At 43.2% G+C, this 18,655-nt stretch overlaps 1 protein-coding gene across 1 annotated transcript in view; it reads left to right on the top strand.

Moving 5' to 3' along the window:
• The first annotated feature begins 471 nt into the window (after window positions 1-471).
• cldn11a (claudin 11a) overlaps window positions 472-18,655 on the top strand; it is a 32,883-nt gene continuing 14,699 nt past the window's right edge. The window contains exon 1 of the mRNA XM_078564593.1: window positions 472-954. Coding sequence (XP_078420719.1) covers window positions 729-954 — 226 coding nt within the window. The 5' untranslated portion in view covers window positions 472-728. The remainder of the gene's footprint in view (window positions 955-18,655) is intronic.

Raw genomic sequence — 18,655 nt, 5'->3', positions numbered from 1 at the left:
ACTCTCCCCAGTGTCCTGGGCCAATGTCTCTAGCTCAGCTAAAATCACTAAAAAATATTATCTGTTCATGAGCACATTACTGTTGGTGAGAGCTTGCTCTGCACAAATTGGCTGCCGTATTGCCAATATTTCAACAGTGGCTACACCTTAAAAGCACTTATTTGACTCTAATTGTTTGGGACATCCTGAGGTTGTTAAAGGTGCTAGATATATGCAAGTTCTTTCTTTCTTATAGTACAATCAGACACTGTAGATTAGTTCATATTAACAAATACTTGTGTGATTCCAGTTAGTGCACTTGTTCTCTATAACTGGAAACAAACATTAACAGAGAAAAAAAAAACCCAATTTTCTTTTCTCTTTACTGATTGGCTGAGGCAGTTCCTGCCCAATCCCCACTCCCAGATGATTTCGGTTGTCTTGATTGGCTTGTGGAATTTCAGCTGAGACTTTCTTACAGTTTAGTTTTGGACTCAGCCTCACTTTCTGCGTGAGTGCTGCTTACAGATTTCTGTACTGACAAGAAAACAGTTAACTAAAGAAAGCGTTTTATCTTGGATAGATAAACGCAAAGATTTTATTTTGGGCACCTTATGTTTCCTAAGAGCTCTTAGAAACAGTGTCAAGGTCTTTATGTTTCAGAAGGACATTTCACAGGAGAAACAGAAGCTGTGTGAAATATTTTCACATCTTTGTGCTGGTGAATTGCTCAGTTGGTTGAAGACAGGATGTCGCCTGCTTGCCAGCATTCACTGGGCTTTGTGCTGAGCTCCCTGGGCTGGATCGCTATTCTGATCGCAACCGGTACCAAGGAATGGGTTCAAAGCTGCTCAACAGGAGTGACGGATTGCCTTCTCTTTGATGAATTGAAACTGCAGGGGCTGTGGACCGAATGTTACCGATCAACTGGCGCCTATCACTGCAAGACACTGTCTGACATCCTGAGATTGCCAGGTAACTTCTACATCACTGTTAGTCCGACGTTACCAACAATTCCCACCACCGCCCTCCCTCCCCCCAATCCCCTTGATGTTTTTTCACTAATTCCCCAATGTATTTTAATTTTTAGGCATGAATCCCTTCACTTTAATTCCGTGTTTAAAAAATTAAAATTCTCCCACTCTGTCTCCATTTCTTTCTCTTCCTTTTATCTAATCTCTTTTGTTGTTTGAGTCATTCTTACTTTGTATCACATTCCCCTCTCCCTCCTCTTGTTTCTCCTTTATTTTGTTCTAACTTTAATTTCATGTTATGCCCCTAACATCTGGTTCTCTACTTTCCCCAAATGCTTTCAGACAATCATCGCATTCTTTTAACCTACAGATTGAGAAGCTAACTTATGCCTCTGGCTGATTTTCCATGAGTTTACCTGATGTATTATCCCATTTAACTTCAGATGGCTTAAATACTGGGTGCAGAATTTAATGTGTTTATGTCCCTTGAACTTTCCTGTTCTAATCCACCCATGGAGTACTAATTCAGATCATTATTCTCTATTTGAATCTCGACTTGAAGCCATGCACTGAGAGTATGAAGGTTCAGCAACTGGCATTGGCTAAAGTGAAGCCACAAACACCTTTGTGATCACTAATTCAGAATTGAGCAGTAATTTACCAATCTTCCTTTCAAAATATTCATCATCACTTCCCACCGTTCAGTTCCTGTGATTATTCTCACTCTAAGTGTCAGCCCGTGGCTCAGTGGGTAGCACTCGTGCCTCTGAGTCAGAAGGTAGTGGACTTATGTCCCATTCCAGAGGCTTGTGCCCGTAACCCAGGCTGACACTCCAGTGCAGTGCTGCAGAAGTGCTGTAGTTTGAGGTGCCGGCTTTCTGATGGGATGTTAAACTGAAGCCACGTCTGCCTCATCAGGCGGACATAAAAGATTAAGTGGCACTACTGGAATCAGAGGAGTTCACCTGAGGTGTACGATCCCTCGGTTTACAGGAATGGTTCCAGGGATGAGAAACTTCAGCTATGAGGAAAGATTGGAGAAGTTGGGACTGTTTTCCTTGGAGAGGAGAAGGCTAAGAGGAGACTTGATAGAAGTTTTCAAAATCATGAGGGGTCTGGGCAGAGTAGATAGGGAGAAGCTGTTCCCGCTTGTAAACAAATTGAGAACCAGAGGGCTCAGTTTTAAAGTGTTTTGCAGAAGAAGCAAATGCGAGGTGAGAAAAAACTTTTTCACATAGCGAGGAGTTGGGGTTTGGAATGCACTGCCTGGAAGTGTGTTGGAGGCAGGTTCAAGAGGGCATTAAATGATTATTTAAATAGAACAACATGCAGGGTTATGGGGAAAAGGCAGGAGATTGGCACGAAGTTAAAATGCTCATTGAGCTGGTGCAGACATGATGGGCCGATTGGCCTCCTTCTGCAGCGTAACAATTCTGTGATTCGGTATATGGCCATTTTCACATTGCCGTTTGTGGGATCTTGCTGTGCACAAATTTGTTGCTGCATTTGCTACGTTAGAACAATGACTACATTTCACTGGTTGTAAAGCACTTTGGGAGATCCTGAAGTCATGCAAGATTTTTTTTAGAAATGTAAGTTTATTCTTTCCTTTACAATCTACTTTCTGTTGACTTGGATGTGTCTCTGTTCTATGCTTTCGGGCGTGAACTCTGGGGATTCTAAAAAATGTAAATATAAGTTCAAATGGTTTCTCAAACAGAAGAACCAGCTTCTGTTTTAGATATAAACATTGCAGATATCAAGGTTTTCCAGCTATAGCAAACACCACAAAGCCCTGATCCAATCCCTGCCTTGCCTCTACTCTGCCCATGGTCAGCTTTTCTTTATTTTAATTCATTGGATATATTTTTAAGAGCCAACCAGGTAAGGACAGCAGATTTCCATTAGTGAACCAGATGGGTTTTTCCATTAGTGAACCAGATGGGTTTTTACAACGATCAGCCATGGTTTCACGGTCATCATCAGATTTTTAATTCCAGATTTTTATTGAATTCAAATTTCACCATCTCCGCCAAGTCCCAGGCATTACCCTGGGTCTCGGGAATACTAGTCCAGTGACAATACCGCTATGCCACCGCCTCCCTGACGATGAAGGAATTGATCCAGAAACTGAATGTACTGTTGTGTAATTCTCACTGCTCCCTGAGATTCATCCTTACTGATTGTAACATGATTTTGAAGCACAAACAGATTTGAGCAAAAAATGCAGGATATTGCAATAGTCCAAATGAAATCGGCAACTGGATTTGTGGAGGTGAGGAAGGACATCACCAAGTGACACTTTGGTCCCTGCTCCTACTTCTCAGACACACTCCCCTCCTTTGAACACCTCAAGTTGTTCCAGGTCTCTTACCCCTTCTTTGAAACCCTCATTGTCTACTATCCCCCACTTTGATTCCTAATCAGATATCCATTACATCTTTCTTCCCTCATCCTCTCTACTCTGTGGCTCCCCAATGTCATTGATATCAATCTTAGAAACAATGATAGAATCGTTACAGCACAGAAGGAGGCCATTTGGTGCATTATATCTGCGCTAGCTCTCCTAAAGAACAATTCACGTACCGCCACTCCCCCACCTTCTCCCCACATCACTGCACATTCCTCCTATTTGGATATTTGGAAAGTTCAGAAAATGTAGAAAAATTTATGAAACAGGGGGAGTCCACTCTGCCCATTGTGTCTGCGCCAGCAGAACAAAAAGCTGCCCAGCCTAATCCCACTTTCCATCATTGGGTCCGTAGCCCTGGCCATTATGAGACTTCAGGTGCATATCCAGACATCCTTTTAATGAGTTGAGGGTTTCTGCCTCTACTACCCTTTCAGGCAGCGAGCTCCAGACACCTAGCGCCCTCTGGGTGAAAAAAGATATTCCTCATCGCCCCTCTAATCCTTCTGCCAATCACTTTAAATCTATGACCCCCGAGTCACTGACCTCTCTGCTAAGGGAAATAGGCCCTTCGCATCCACTTTATCCAGGCCCCTCACAATTTTGTACACCTCAATCAAATCTCCCTTCAGCCTCCTCTGTTCCAAGGAAAGCAACCTCCGCCTGTCCAATCTTTCCTCATAGCTGCAATTATCCAGTCCTGGCAACATCTTTGTAAATCTCCTCAGCTCGTCCGTACCTTCTCTAGTGCAATTACATCTTTTCTGTAATGGAGACCAGAACTGCTCACAGTACTCAAGTTGTGGCCTAATCAGCCTTTTATACGTTTTCAGCATAACCTCCCTGCTCTTAGATTCTATGCCTTGGCTAATAAAGGAAAAGTTCCATATGCTTTCTTAACCACCTTATCAACCTGTCCTGCTACCTTGTGGGATCTGTGGACATTCATTCCACTGTCCCTCATTTTCTCTACTCTACTCAGTATTCTCCCGTTTATTATGTATTGCTTTGCCTCCTTTGACCTCCTCAAATGCATCACCTCACACTTCTCTGGGTTTAATTCTATTTGCCACTTTTCTGTCCACCTGACCAGTCTATGGATATCTCCCTGCAGTCTACAGCAATCCTCCTCACCATCAATCACGCGGCCAATTTTTGTGTCATCTACAAACTTCTTGATCATTCCCCCTACATTTGCATCCAAATCATTAATATATACCACCAAAAGAAGGGGAGCTAGTGCTGAGCCCTGCAGAACCCCATTGGAAACAGCCTTCCAATCGCAAAGACACCCGTCAACCATTAACCTCGGTTTCCTGCCACTGAGCCAATTTTGTATCTAGCTTAAATAAAAGCAAAATACTGCGGATGCTGGAAATCTGAAATCAAAACAGAAAATGCTGGTAAACTCAGCAGGTCTGGCAGCATCTGTGGAGAGACAAACAGTTAACATTTCGAGTCCGTATGACTCTTCTTAGTCACATGGACTCAAAACGTTAACTCTGTTTCTCCCTCCACAGGTGCTGACATTCCATCATCTTCTGTTTTAATCTGTATCCAGCTTGCTTCATTTCCCTGGATCCCATGTGTTTTTTTTTAAACCAGTCTGCTACATGGGACCTTGTCAAAAGCCTTGCTAAAATCCATATAGAGCACATCAACTACACTATCCTCATCAATCCTCCTTGCTACCTTCTCAAAAAATTCAATCAACTTAGTCAGACATGATCTTCCCTTAACAAATTCATGCTGGCTGTCCTTGATTAATCCATGCCTTTCTAAATGACAGTTTATCCTGTCTCTCAGGATTGATTCCAATAATTTGGCAACTACTGAGGTCAGACTGACTGGCCTGTAATTACTCAGTCTGCCCCTCATTCTCTTTTTAAACAAAGGTACCACATTAGCAGTCCTCCAATCCTCTGGCCTGTATCCAGTGAGGATTGGAAAATGATGGTTAAACCTTCCACAATTTCCTCCCTCACTTCTTTTAACAGCCTGGGGTACATTTCATCCTGCCCTGGTGATTTATCCACTTTCAAGGGTGCTAGTCCCTTCACTCTTCCTCTCTCCCTATGTTTATCACATCCAATATTTCACACTCCTCCTTAACTTCAATACCTGCATCATCCCCCTCTTTTGTGAAGACAGACTCAAAGTATTCATTAAGAACCACACCCACATCCCCCACCTCCACACATAGGCTACCTTTTTGGCCTTTTAGGGGCCCTACTCTTTCCATAGCTATCCTCTTACTCTTAATGCATTGATAAAACATCTTTGGGTTTTCCTTGATTTTACTCGCCAATATTCTTTCATGCTCTCTCTTTGCTTTCCTAATTTCCTTTTTGATTTCACCCTTCCACTTTCTCTACTCTTCTAGGGTTTCTGTAGTATTGAGTTCTCGGTGTCTGACATAAGTTTTCTTTTTTCTACCTTATCTTTATCTCAGGTCTCCTCACCCTCTCTCCTTTGATCTCACAATTGTCCTCCCTAAACCTCCCCCTCCATGTGAATTCTCCTCTGTTCATACTCAGATACACCTCACCACTCCCGCAGCTTCATTATTCTCATGTAGTCCTATGATACACACAACCATGCTTCACCAATTCCTTGTGTTCCTCGCCAACAACATTCCTCTACCCTCTTCCAACTTCCCGTTTCCTTCTGTGTCCAATCCTGGGAAAAAAATGTATCCTCCCCGACTAAGTCATTGACAACTGTACTTTCAAAATGCCAAAGAGCCCACCTTTGGCTGTCTATTTATCATGAAGCCTGAGCATCTGTTGATCTGCTCAGTCACTCTCTGGCCATTGATGCCCTTGTTGGAAAGCAATCTTTTAACCTCTCCTATCCTGAGAGCTCCTCGTAGCATACTCCCCACCTCCATTTCCTCCAATCAAGGTAAAGAATTCTCTATCTCTCTCACCCAACAGGCCAAATTTCCCACCTCAGGGTTGCGCCTGCCCTTGCCCTGAATCCTAATCCCTCACCCAGATATGGCTCATCCACCTCCATCATGTATCTGAGTGCACCTTGTCCACCTCTTTCATTGATTGTATTTTCATTAAACTGCTGACCACTCAACGTCCCTTCCTGACTCCTGACGCTGACAGGCATTGTAAGTGGTTCCATCCCCTCAGCTATGGTTCCACCAACTTTCGAAATTGGTGTTTTCACTTGCCTTCTGAAAACATACCCCTTTTCTTGCAAACTTACACCTCATCATTAACTTTCCTTTCCTCATCAAAATTCTTGAATGTGATGTCACTTCTCAAGTCTCTGCCCACCTTTCCTGCAACTCCATGTCTGAATCCCTCCAATCAGAACTTCAACCCACTCTCAGCATCAAAATGGCACTTACCACCAGGGTGTTAGGGGTGTAAAGGACAGGGATAGTATCTCTCACAGACAGTCTCGTCACATTATTTAGAATGGCTCATCCTGTATTATTCCTCACCATCACCCAGCTGTCATCTTTGGCTCCAAATAGTTGTTAGCATGCAATAGTGGCCGCACCCTGGTAAACCACTTCGACGGGCAGGCCAAATCCTGGATCTCCCCTTGATGATTTAGGGATTTGCCTAGCTTGGCATGCAAAGACAGATTCTGGCATACTGGCTGGGTGAGAGCAATCTAAAGTTTAACCGTCTTGAAGGTGGGTCAGCACTCTGTTGTGGAATGCATGGAGCTCAAAAAGACACGGAAGATGTCCTGGTCGCTCACTAGACTCATCTTACCACTGGACCAAAATGGGTCAGGATGAAAGTGTGAGGCTGATGATGCGCAAGTCTCCCTCACTATAATCCAATTCACAGGCAAGTCATGTTCATCACCTTTCTGATATGTCATCTGCATACCCACCAGAACCTGACCAAAAACCGAGATGATGAACATGGTCACCTTCACCCTCAAAGGACGAACAAGAAGATCACAGTCATGAATGATCATTTTGGTGATGTTAATGTGTTCACTTTGTACTCTCTACAGTCTATTTTATGGTTGACTTCACCATCTCCCTCCCATGCCTCTTATCCATTATCCAGGTCAGTGGGCCTGCCCTTGCTTGATTCCCCTCTTGCTGAAATGATTTTAGTCAGCGGATCTCCAACCGTGGCTTCTCTTCCTGTTCCTATTCAGTTATTGCTGGAGCCCATAGTGGGACCTATCCTTCGGTCTCTCTTCTTCCTCTTCTGAATGGTGCACCATGGCAAATAACCCACAAGAATGGCAACACCCACCTCTTATCTCCCTATCATTTCTATCAACGTTCTCAGCTGCCTTCTGCTGTCAGATTGAGCTTTCAGTCCTGGATGAGCCACAATTTACCTCCTGGCCACAGTCGCAGTCTTTTGTCATTTGATGCATCCTGTTCAGTCCTGAAATGAGCTTCCCATCTCATACCTGTGCTACCACAAATACCACCTATTTTCACTTCCATAACCACCCATCCCTGCAACTGCCTCAGCCCATCTGCTGATGAAACCCTCCTCCTTGCCTTTGTTACCTTCAGGTCAAATATTCCAATGCCTCTTCTGACCTTCTATAAACCTAGCCCATACCAATACGCTACTATCCCTGCTAAGATCCGCTCACTCATCATTCCTGTACTCGCTGGGGCTAAATCCTCAAATTTAGTAGATGGTGAACAACGGATATTAGCAGATCTCTTACATCATCAGAAATGAAAATAAGACAAATCAAGCAGGTGCAAATCCAACATACACAAACTCTTACACACTCACACACCCACCCACCCTCACGCGTGCAAACGCACGCACACACACACCCACGTACACACACACGCCCTCTCACACGTGCACACACACACCCACTCATGCATGCACACACACCCACATACGAACCCGCACACACCCACCCTCTCGCACGCAACACACATACACCCGCGTACACACACACGCCCTCTCACACGCGCACGCACATACACACCCGCCCTCTCACGCACACACACAAAATCCTAATTTATACCCCACTTGCTTTCCATCCCATCTTATTGTCACCTGTCCAGTTTACACCTGCCTGAGTTTTACACCTTGTGAGAGAGTGCTGCCTATGAAGCCACTGGTTCTTTGATTTCCCAACAGATTGTACCTTAGTTCATTTATCATAGTTGCTTTACTAAGCTGACAGGACTTTTTAATGTTCAATTTTATTCCCCTGTTCTCCTTAATCTTCCGGTAAATTTTCCCTCTGAGTACTGCAACTGCAATTCATATCAATTTTACTTCTATCAATTCCAATTTCAGAAAAAAATGCCCAGGCTTGGTGGTTTACATTAGAGACAGAAGTGCTTGCAATTGGTTTAGGAGTTAACTTCCATCTCTCTCCTTCTTGAACACTCTGTCCCAGAAGATAACAAATGACCCTGAATAGATTAAGGCCAATTTTTTTGAAATGCAAACACTTTAGTCCAAATCATTACCATGCTGCAACATGTCGGCAGGTAAAATGATTAAGTTCTTAAAACTGAAGGGTCTCTAGCTACGCCACATACATGCGTGTGGTCTGGGAAAACATGGTCCCCTCTTTATAGCGAAAGAATAACAGAGGCTCTGTTTGGGAGGTCAAAGGGTTATTTTTTCAGTTCACAATTTCACCATGGGGAAATATCCACTTAAATTGAGAAACTTAACACTGACCAATGTATAAATTTACATCCAGCAACGCCAAAGGAGTTGCCTGGTGAATTTTTTTTTAAATTGTTGAAACATTTTCAAATACCGTTCACATAAATTTAAGAAAACTTACTCAATGAATAAAACCAAACACCATTTTGCCTTTTGTACAGTCATTTTATCTTTAAAACTTGCACAATATTTAACGTAAATTTCAGCTTCGCTTTTATTTCCAATTCTCAAACGTGAGCTATGAAGGCACAAAAATATGATCAAATTTTTATCCATCCTTATAAATTACAACAAGTTAAGATTGCAACACCATTGTTAGGAGCATCAGTGTTAACTTTTTTTCAAATTATTATCATGCTGCCCAATAGCAGTAGTATTTCCCATTGTCTCATACCAGGGTGATACTTTGGCCAATTATTTATGTGACAATCTCGTGTTTGAAACTAGAGAGACTCACACAATTTACAACAACGACAATTTTCTGTGATTACAACAACATGAGTTCTGCTTTCCACAATTTAATATGTTTGTGAACCTCAAAAGTTCAGACTAATCTTTTACTAACTAAACACAATATAGAACAGATAAAATAAAACAAGATAGTACAAGCCTACAAAAAAAGTAAATTGGGCCATCTTTCCTTTTCATTCCTCATTTGCCATTCCAAATGATGTAAAGTAAGCGTTGAATAGGTTAGCTTTCACAGTTAAGCCAAACTATATTACACAAAACAGAAAAGAGGGTAGAGCCACAGCCATTGGCACCACAGCAGTAACACTGCAACCTTGCAGCTTTAACAGAGGAAAGGAGATAAAATCTTTCTTTATTACATTGATCCCATTCCAGATTAATTTATCCTCTTTTGTAAAAAAAAACAATTTTCAATTCCTGGGGAAACATTTCCTCCACGTTGTGGTGGGGGGGGAAGTGCGGAAGCGGATGCACCTCGGGCGCGCCGCCATTTTACATGGACGGGCCAATTAAGGCCCACCCAGCGTGACGTCTGCCAGGAAGCGGTGTGTGGGCAGCAGGGGCAAATTTCCTCAGCCTGGAGTGCGCTCTTCCATCCGTGCGCCTTAAAGAGCACACTGAACTCCCTGCTAAGTGCGGCCTCAGGGAGATCGGCTCCCGAATTAAAAATTGTAATACGAATGATGGAAAAATTTCCCTGATATGTCCCCTCATGTGACACTGTCACAAGAGTTGGGACGTGTCCATAACATTTTCTGAAACCTTTATTCAAAATTTAAATACCCTTATGAAACCTCATTCTGCCCCCATGGATGAGGTTTCATGCTTTTTCTGAAGCCCGCCGAGGTCCATTAATGATTTTAATTAGTTTCTCAATGGGCCTCAATAGGCCGTTGACAAGTCGGCGAGTGCACAGCTGAATCAGCTGCACCCCCGCCAACCTGAAAATGAAAATGACGTGGGGCGACGTCAGAAGTTTGCACCCGATGTCATCCCGCACCATTTCACGCGTTGGCGAGCGAGCCCTGCCCCCGCTCACCGACGGGAAAATTCTTCCCCTGATGTTTGCTACTTAACCTGAATTGGAAGATGACCAATTATAACCCAGACATACCGATTACCTTTCTGAATCCTATGAAATAAGCTACCGTACTCAACATGCAAATTTCTCCCAATCTAGCCTGTTGGCTTCCCTTAATATCTTGAAACCTTTGAACAAATCACTCCTTAACCTTGTAAACTACAGGCAATGCAACCCAATTTCTTTTCTCATTTTTGGTAGTTTAACCCTTGGAGTCCAGCTAGAACTTTAGTCAACTCTTCAAGACCAATACATCTGTTCTAGGGTGCGGTTCCCAGTGCTGTTCACATTACTCAGGTTTTTTTGTTTTATTTATTCGTTCACAGGGTGTGGGCATCACTGGCTGGGCCAACATTGAATGACCATCCCTAATTGCCCTTGAGAAGGTGGTGGTGAGCCGCCTTCTTGAACCGCTGCAGTCCATGTGGTGTAGGTACACCCACAGTGCTGTTAGGGAGGGAGTTCCAGGATTTTGACCCAGCAACACTGAAGGAATGCTGATATAGTTCCAAGTCAGGATGATGAGTGGCTTGGAGGGGAACTTGCAGGCGGTGGTGTGGTGTGGTCTAACTAGAGTTTTGTATAGCTGAGGGGTGACTTCTACCCCTGTGTGTTTTTTTGTCCTCCGTATATATAAAACCCAGTATTCCAATATGTTTTTGATTATTTTGTGTAACTGACCAGGACACTTGGATGATCTATGTACCCGGACTCCCCAGTCTCTTTAGCTCCCCACTACTTCTAGCTTTTTCACCATTTAGAAAGTATTCTGCTCTATCTTTCTTAGGTTCAATATGGATCGACCTCACTTTGCCGACATTGGAATCCATTTGCCACAGTTTTGCCTGTTCACTTAATCTATCAATATCTCTTTGGAATTCTATGCTTCCATCTACACTGCTTACAATGCTGCCTATCTTCATGTCATCAGAAAATTGTTCAAGTTGATTCAAAATAAAACCATAGATCTTTTATTTAAACTGTACAAAGCAATAATTTTTTTTTTAAAAAGGAACTCTAGTCCTATTTAAACAAAGGGCCAAATCTTCTGGTCTCCTGACCAGAAGCTGTACATCAGGACTCTGTGGAAGTCCTGACATGTGGACCTATGTGGAAATTGCCCAGGAAGTTTAAACTTCCAATGGAAATTTCCCCTGCTCCCCAGAACCCTCTGCGAACGTCTCCAACTCTGAGTTAGAGTCAGAGAATTTGGACAGTTCTGCAGTACTCACCTGAATAGTTACCCAGCAAATTTTAGACTGATTAAAATCTTGATACCTGGTTGTCTCCATAACTGACCCCCAATCTCACCCCTGACCTGACATCTCACCCTCGTTACCCCTCCCCAACCTGACTACCCTAACCGATTACCCGGCTACACCCTTGACCCAAACCAACTAACCCCAACCAAACTATCTCCCAACCTGACTACCCCACGACTGAACTATCATCCGATCACGCGACTACCACCAATCACCCAACTACCTCCCCGGCCAACCAACTAACCACCCCAACCCAATAATCACCCCCCGACTACTCCCCAATCTGCCGCAGCTGTCTTACAACCCAACCTGACTACTTCCCAACCATCCAACTATGCCCAGACTCACCACCAAACCATCCCGACTACCCCCCCAAACACCTGACTAACCCCTGACCTGACCAACCACCGACCACCAGGCCAACCCCAACCCGACTTGACTATCCCGCAACCCAAATACCCACACTACGTACCCAATCCACTCACCCACCTAACCACCTAACGATTCACTCATTTATCCACTTACCCATTCACTCATATTCAAAGACTGGGTCTTTAAACTTACCAAACGGCAGGTAGTTCTGTAAAAACAGGGCATGTTTTGTTTTCCTCGGCTCTACTATGATCCAAGGGAGTTCTTCGAGTGACACTGCACTGCATATTCCTTCTTCAGCCAAGATCAGAAGATCCTGGAAGAAATGCACAGCAGTGTCGAGTCAGTGGAACTTCAAGCACAGTGGGAAACTATTCATCATTGCTACTGCTCAGAAGCTTCATATGAACATAGGAACAAAGGAAATAGGAGCAGGGTAGGCCCTTCAGTCCCTCAAACCTGCTCCACCATTCAACTTGATCAAGGCTCTCCACCTCAATGCCATTTTCTTGCGCTATCTCCATATCCCTTTATATCCTTAACATCTATAAATCTATCAATCTCAGTCTTGAACATACTGAAAGACTAAGCTTCCACAGTGCTCGAGGGTAGGGAATTCCAAAGATCACAACCTTCTGAGTGAAGAAATTCCTCCTCATCTTAGTCCTACCTGGCCTACCTCTTATTCTGTGATTGTGTCCCCTAGTTCTAGACCCCACCTCCCCCACCCCCCACCCCCAGACAGGGGAAATATCCTTCCTGCATCTACCCTGTTGAGTTCTCTAAGAATTTGGTACACATCAATGAAATCGGCTCTCATTCTTCTAAACTCTAGAGAATACAGGCCCAGTCTCCTCAACCTCTCCTCATAGGACAATCCCGCAATCTCAGGAATCAGTCTGGTGAACCTTCGGTGCACTCCCTCTATGCCAAGTATATCCTTTCTTAGGTAAAGAGACCAAAACTGTGCACTATACTCCAGGTGCAGTCTCACCAAGGCTCTATACAATTGCAGCAAGACTTCTTTAATCCTGTACTCAAATCCTCTTGCAATAAAGGCCAACGTACCATTTGCCTTCTTAACCTGGAAGGACAAGGGCAGCAGATAAATGGGAACATCACCATCTGGAAGTTCCCCTCCAAGTCACTTACCATCCTGACTTGGAAATATATCGCCTCATTCCATCACTGTCGCTGGGTCAAAATCCTGGCACTCCCTCCCTAACAGCACTGTGGGTGTACCTACACCACAGGGACTGCAGCTGTTCAAGGAGGCAGCTCACTACCGCCTTCTCAAGGGAAATCAGGGATGGGCAATAAATGCTGGCCTAGCCAACAATGCCCACATCTTATGAATGAATAAAAGAAAAACATTGCTTACTGCACCTGCATGTTAGCTTTCTTAACTTATGAAGAAGGACTCCCAGATCCCTTTGGATCTCAACCCCTCCCAATCTCTCACTATTTAAGAAATGCTCTGCAGTCCTGGTTTTCCTACCACAGTGAATAACTTCACATTTTTCCACATTATCATCAGCAGTCAAGTTCTTGCCCACTCACACAGGCTGTCTAAATCTCCTTGAAACCTCTTTGCATCCTTCTCATAACTCACATTCCTACTTAGTTTTGCATCATCGGCAAACTTGGAAATATTACATTTAGTCCCCACATCCAAATCATTGATCTAGATTGTGAATAGCTTGGGGAAAGCACTGATCCTTGTGGTACCCCACAAGTCACAGCCTGCCAACCTGAGTGGCCCGTTTATTCCTGCTCTGTTTTCTGCCAGTTCACCAATTCTCAATCCATGCCAGTTTTTTAACCCTAATACCATGTTCTCTAATTTTGCTTAATAACCTCTCATGTGGGACCTTATCGAAAGCTTTCTGAAAATCCAAATAAATCACACCCATTGGCTCCCCTTTATCCATCCTGCTAGAAACTTCCTCAAAAAAAACTCCAACATGTTTGTCAAACATGATTTCCCTTTTATAAATCCACGTGAAGAACATAAAAACAGAGGAGCAGGAGTAGGCCATTCAGCCCATCGAGCCTGCTCTGCCATTCAATATGGTCATGTCTGATCATCCATTTCAATGCCTTTTTCCCCACACCCGTATCTCCCCATATCCCTTTATGTCATTGGTATTTAGAAATCTATCTCTGCTTTAAACAAACTTAATGATTGAGCTTCCACAGCCCTGTGGGGTAGAAAGTTCCAAAGATTCACTATCCTCTGAGTAAAAACATTCTCCCCATTTTGGTTCTAATTTGCTCTCCCCTTATTTTGAAATTGTGTCCTCTGGTTCTAGGCACCTCATCCAGGGGAAACATCTTACTTGCATTTGCCCCGTCTATCCCTTTAAGTATTTTGTAGGTTTCAATGAGTATTGGAGGCAGTCCAGAGATGGTCCACTAGGTTAATCCCGGGTATGGAGGGATTTTCTTATGAGGAGAGGTTGAGTAGGTTGGGCCTGTAACTCATTGGTGTTTAGAAGAATGGGAGGCAACCTTATTGAAACATATAAGATTCTTAGGGGTCTTGACAGGGTAGATGCTGAGAGGCTGTTTCCCCTTATTGGAAAGCCTGGGACCAGAGAGCATAATCTCAGAGTAAGGGAGCGCCCATTTAAAACAGAGATGAGAAGGAATTTCTTCTCTCAGAGGATCTGCGGAGTTCTTTACCACAGAGAGCTGTAGAGGCTGGGTCATTAAGTATATTCAAGGCAGAGATAGGCAGATTTTTAATCAGTGAGGTAATCAAGGGTTATGGGGAAAAGGCAGGAAAGCGGAGTTGAGGATTATCAGATCAGCCATGAGCTCATTGAGTGGTGGAGCTCCTACGTCTTATGGTCACCTCTCATTCTTCAAAACTCAAGCAAATATAGGCTCCTGTACTCGGGTCCTCTTACGATAAAAGTTGACATACCATTAGCATTCCTAATTGTTTGCTGCACCTGCATGTTAGGTTTCAGTGACTTATTGACAAGGACACCCAGGTCTCTTTGTACATCTACAGTTTCTAATCTCTTATCATTTAAGGAATACCCTGTACATTTGTTCCCCCTACCAAAGTGGACAACCTCACATTTTTCCACATTGGCCAGAAACTCACCTACGTCAGGTGGGCTGGGCGGCTGCGCACTGCCATTTTACATGGCGGGGGGGAAACAATTAAGGCTCGCCCAGCGTGACACACGGCCGGTAGCACTCAGCTCTACCTGTGCGGGCAGGGGGAGGAGGGAGAGCCGGGGCCTGCGCTCTTTTGCGCAGCAATCTCCCAGAGGCAGCTCCGTACCTCAGGGAGATTAAGTTGCTTAAAAAATTTTGCTATGAATAAAGTACAAAATTATTTAAACGTGTCCCTCATATGAGCTGGGACATGTTTTTAAATTCAGGATAATTTTATCATTTAGTTAATAAAAGCTTTAGGAAGCCTCATCCCTTTCGTAAAAATGCGAAGGCTGCTTGGGCTCTTCGCCTGTCTGCCAACCTTAAGGTTGCACGGGCAGCGTCGTAAACAGCTTTAATTGTTTTTTTTAATGGCCTTAATAGGACGTTGACATTCGGCGAGTGCACAGCCGCTTCCGGCACGTGCTTGCCAAACGAAAGATCTAAATGATGTGCGATGACATTGGGACACACGCCCGACATCTTCTCGCGTCATCTTGTGCGTCAGCGTGTCGGGCCTATTCGGGCAATTATATTCCACCTGCCATGTTCTTGCCCACTCACTAAGGCTGTCCAAATCCCCTTGAAGCAGCTTTGCATCTTCCTCATGACATGCATTTCCACCTAGCTTTGTGTCATCCACAAACTTGGAACTATTACATTTCGCCCCCACATCCAAATAATTGATATATATTGTGAACACCTGGGGCCCAAGTACTGATCCTTGTGGTACCTCACTAGTCACAGAGAATGACCTGTTCATTCCTACTCTCTGTTTTCTGCCTGTTAGCCAATCCTTAATCCATGCCAGTATATTGTCCCCCATCCCATGTGCTTTAATTTTGCTAACCAACCACCAGTGGGAGACTTTATCAAAAACCTTCTGAAAATTCAAGTGTACTACATCCACTAGCTTCCCTTTATCAATTCTGGTAGTAACACCCTCAAAAAACTCCAAAAGGTTTGTCAGACATGATTTCCCATTCATAAATCCATGTTGACTATGCTCAATCAGGTTATTATTATCCAAGTGTCCATATGTCACATCCTTTAGAATAGATTCAAGTATTTTCCCTACTACTGATGTCAGGCTAACAAGTCTGTAGTTCCCCATTTTCTCTCTCCCTCTTTTCTTAAATAGTGGGGTGACATTTGCTACCTTCCAATCTGCAGAAACCACTTGAGAATATATAGAATTTTGGACAATGACCACCATTGTATCCATTACCTCTACAGCCACCTGACTCGGGTGTAGATCATCTGATCCAGGGATTTATCAACTTTCAATCCCATTAATTTCTCCAGTACTACTTATTCACTAATACTAATTTCTTTCAGTTCCTCGATCTCACCAGTCCCTTGGTCCTCCAGTACTTGTTTAGTTTCTCTGCCATTTCCTTATTCTCCATTATAAATTCTCCTGTCCCTGCCTGTAATGGGCCCACATTTGTCTTTACTAACCTTTTCATTTTTACATAACTGTAGAGGCTTTTACAGTCCATTTTTATGTTTCTCACTAGTTTACTTTTATATTCTATTTTATCTTTCTTTATCAGTTTCTTGGTCCTCCTTTGTTGAATTCTAAAACGTTCTCAATCCTCAGACTTACAACTGTTTTGGAAAATTTATAAGCCTCTTCCTTTGATCTAATACAATTTTTAACTTCTCTTGTTAACTTTGGTTGAATCACCTTTTCTGCTTGTTTTTTGTAAATGTAACAAATGTAAATTTTTGCAAACCATGTATTAATTCTTTACATGCTCGTCATTGCCTATCTATCGTCATAACTTTTAATGTAGTTTCCCAGTCTACCACAGCCAACTTGCCCCTCATACCTTAATAGCTTCCTTTGTTTAGATTTAAGACCTTAGTTCTGGATTGAACTATATCACTTTTAAACTTAACGTAAAATTCTTTCATATTATGGTCACTCTTCCCCAAGGACCCCATTACAGTGAGATTATTAATTAGCCAACGTTTTCCTTGCACAATCCTAGATCTAAAATAACCCATTCTCTAGTTGGTTCCTCAACATACTATTCTAGAAAACCATCTCGTACGCTTTCCAGGAATTCGTCCTCCACAGCATTAATGCTAATTAGGCTTACCCAATCTATATGTAGATTGAAGTCCTCCATGATTACTGTATCACCTTTGTTACATGCACCTATAATTTCCTGACTCATACCATACATTGCCACTACTGTATGGTGGCCGATAAACAGCTCCTACCAATGTTTGCTGCTCCTTGCTGTTTCTTAGCTCCACCCAAACTGATTCTACATCTTGTCCTTCCAAGCTATGATCCTCGCTCACGAATGCAATGATCTCATTCTTTATTAACAGCACTACTTCACCTCCTTTTCCTTTTTGCCTATCTTTCCTAAATGTCAAATACTCTTGAACATTCAGTTTCCAGCCCAGGTCACCTGCAGCCTTGCCTCCGTAATGGCAATTAGATCATACTTGCTTACTTCTATTTGTGCCATCAGTTCAACTACCTTGTTGCAAATGTTGTGTGCATTTAGGTAAAATACCTTTACTTCTGTATTTTTATTATTTTTGCAGCCCCTAGCCTTATCTGCTGGCACACTCTTATGTTTATATGCTGTTTCCCTTCTGATTATTTTGCTTATTGCTATCTTGCTCTCTTCCCTTGTCCTCTCTATTTTATCACATTTTCGCTAACATGATCCCTCGCCTCTATTATTTAGTTTAAAGCTCTCTCTACCGCTCTAGTTATATGACTCACCAGAATACTGATCCCAGCATGTTTCAGGCAAAGACCATCCCAACATTATAGCTCCCACTTTCCCAAGTACTAGAGTCAGTGCCCCATGAATCAGAACCCATTTCTCCCACGCCAACCATTGAGCCACATGTTTAACTCTCTAATCTTATTTAATTTATTCTGATTTGCTCATGATCCAGGCAATAATGCAGAGACCATTACCTTTGACTTCTGCTTTTTAATTTAACCTCTAACTGCTCATGCTCTCTAAGCAGAACCTCTTTCCTAGTGCTATATATTTCATCAGTACTTACATGGACCACAGCAACTGAACCTTCCTCCTCCCACTGCAAGTTCCTCTCCAGCCCAGGGCAGATGTCCTGTACCCTGGCATTGAGCAGGCAGCACAGCTGTCTGTACGCTTGCTCTAGGTTTCAGAAAACTGTGTCTATCCCCCTGACTATACTATCCTGACTACCACTACATCCGTATTAATCGACCCGCTTGAATGGCTTCATGTGCCATGGTACCATGGTCAATTCATTCATCCACCCTG

The sequence above is a fragment of the Cetorhinus maximus genome, chromosome 19 (genome assembly GCF_964194155.1).
Source record: "Cetorhinus maximus chromosome 19, sCetMax3.hap1.1, whole genome shotgun sequence".
In the NCBI taxonomy this organism is placed as follows: Eukaryota; Metazoa; Chordata; class Chondrichthyes; order Lamniformes; family Cetorhinidae; genus Cetorhinus; species Cetorhinus maximus.
Note: the sequence above shows the minus strand (reverse complement) of the source record. Positions and strands in the feature narration are given on the sequence as shown.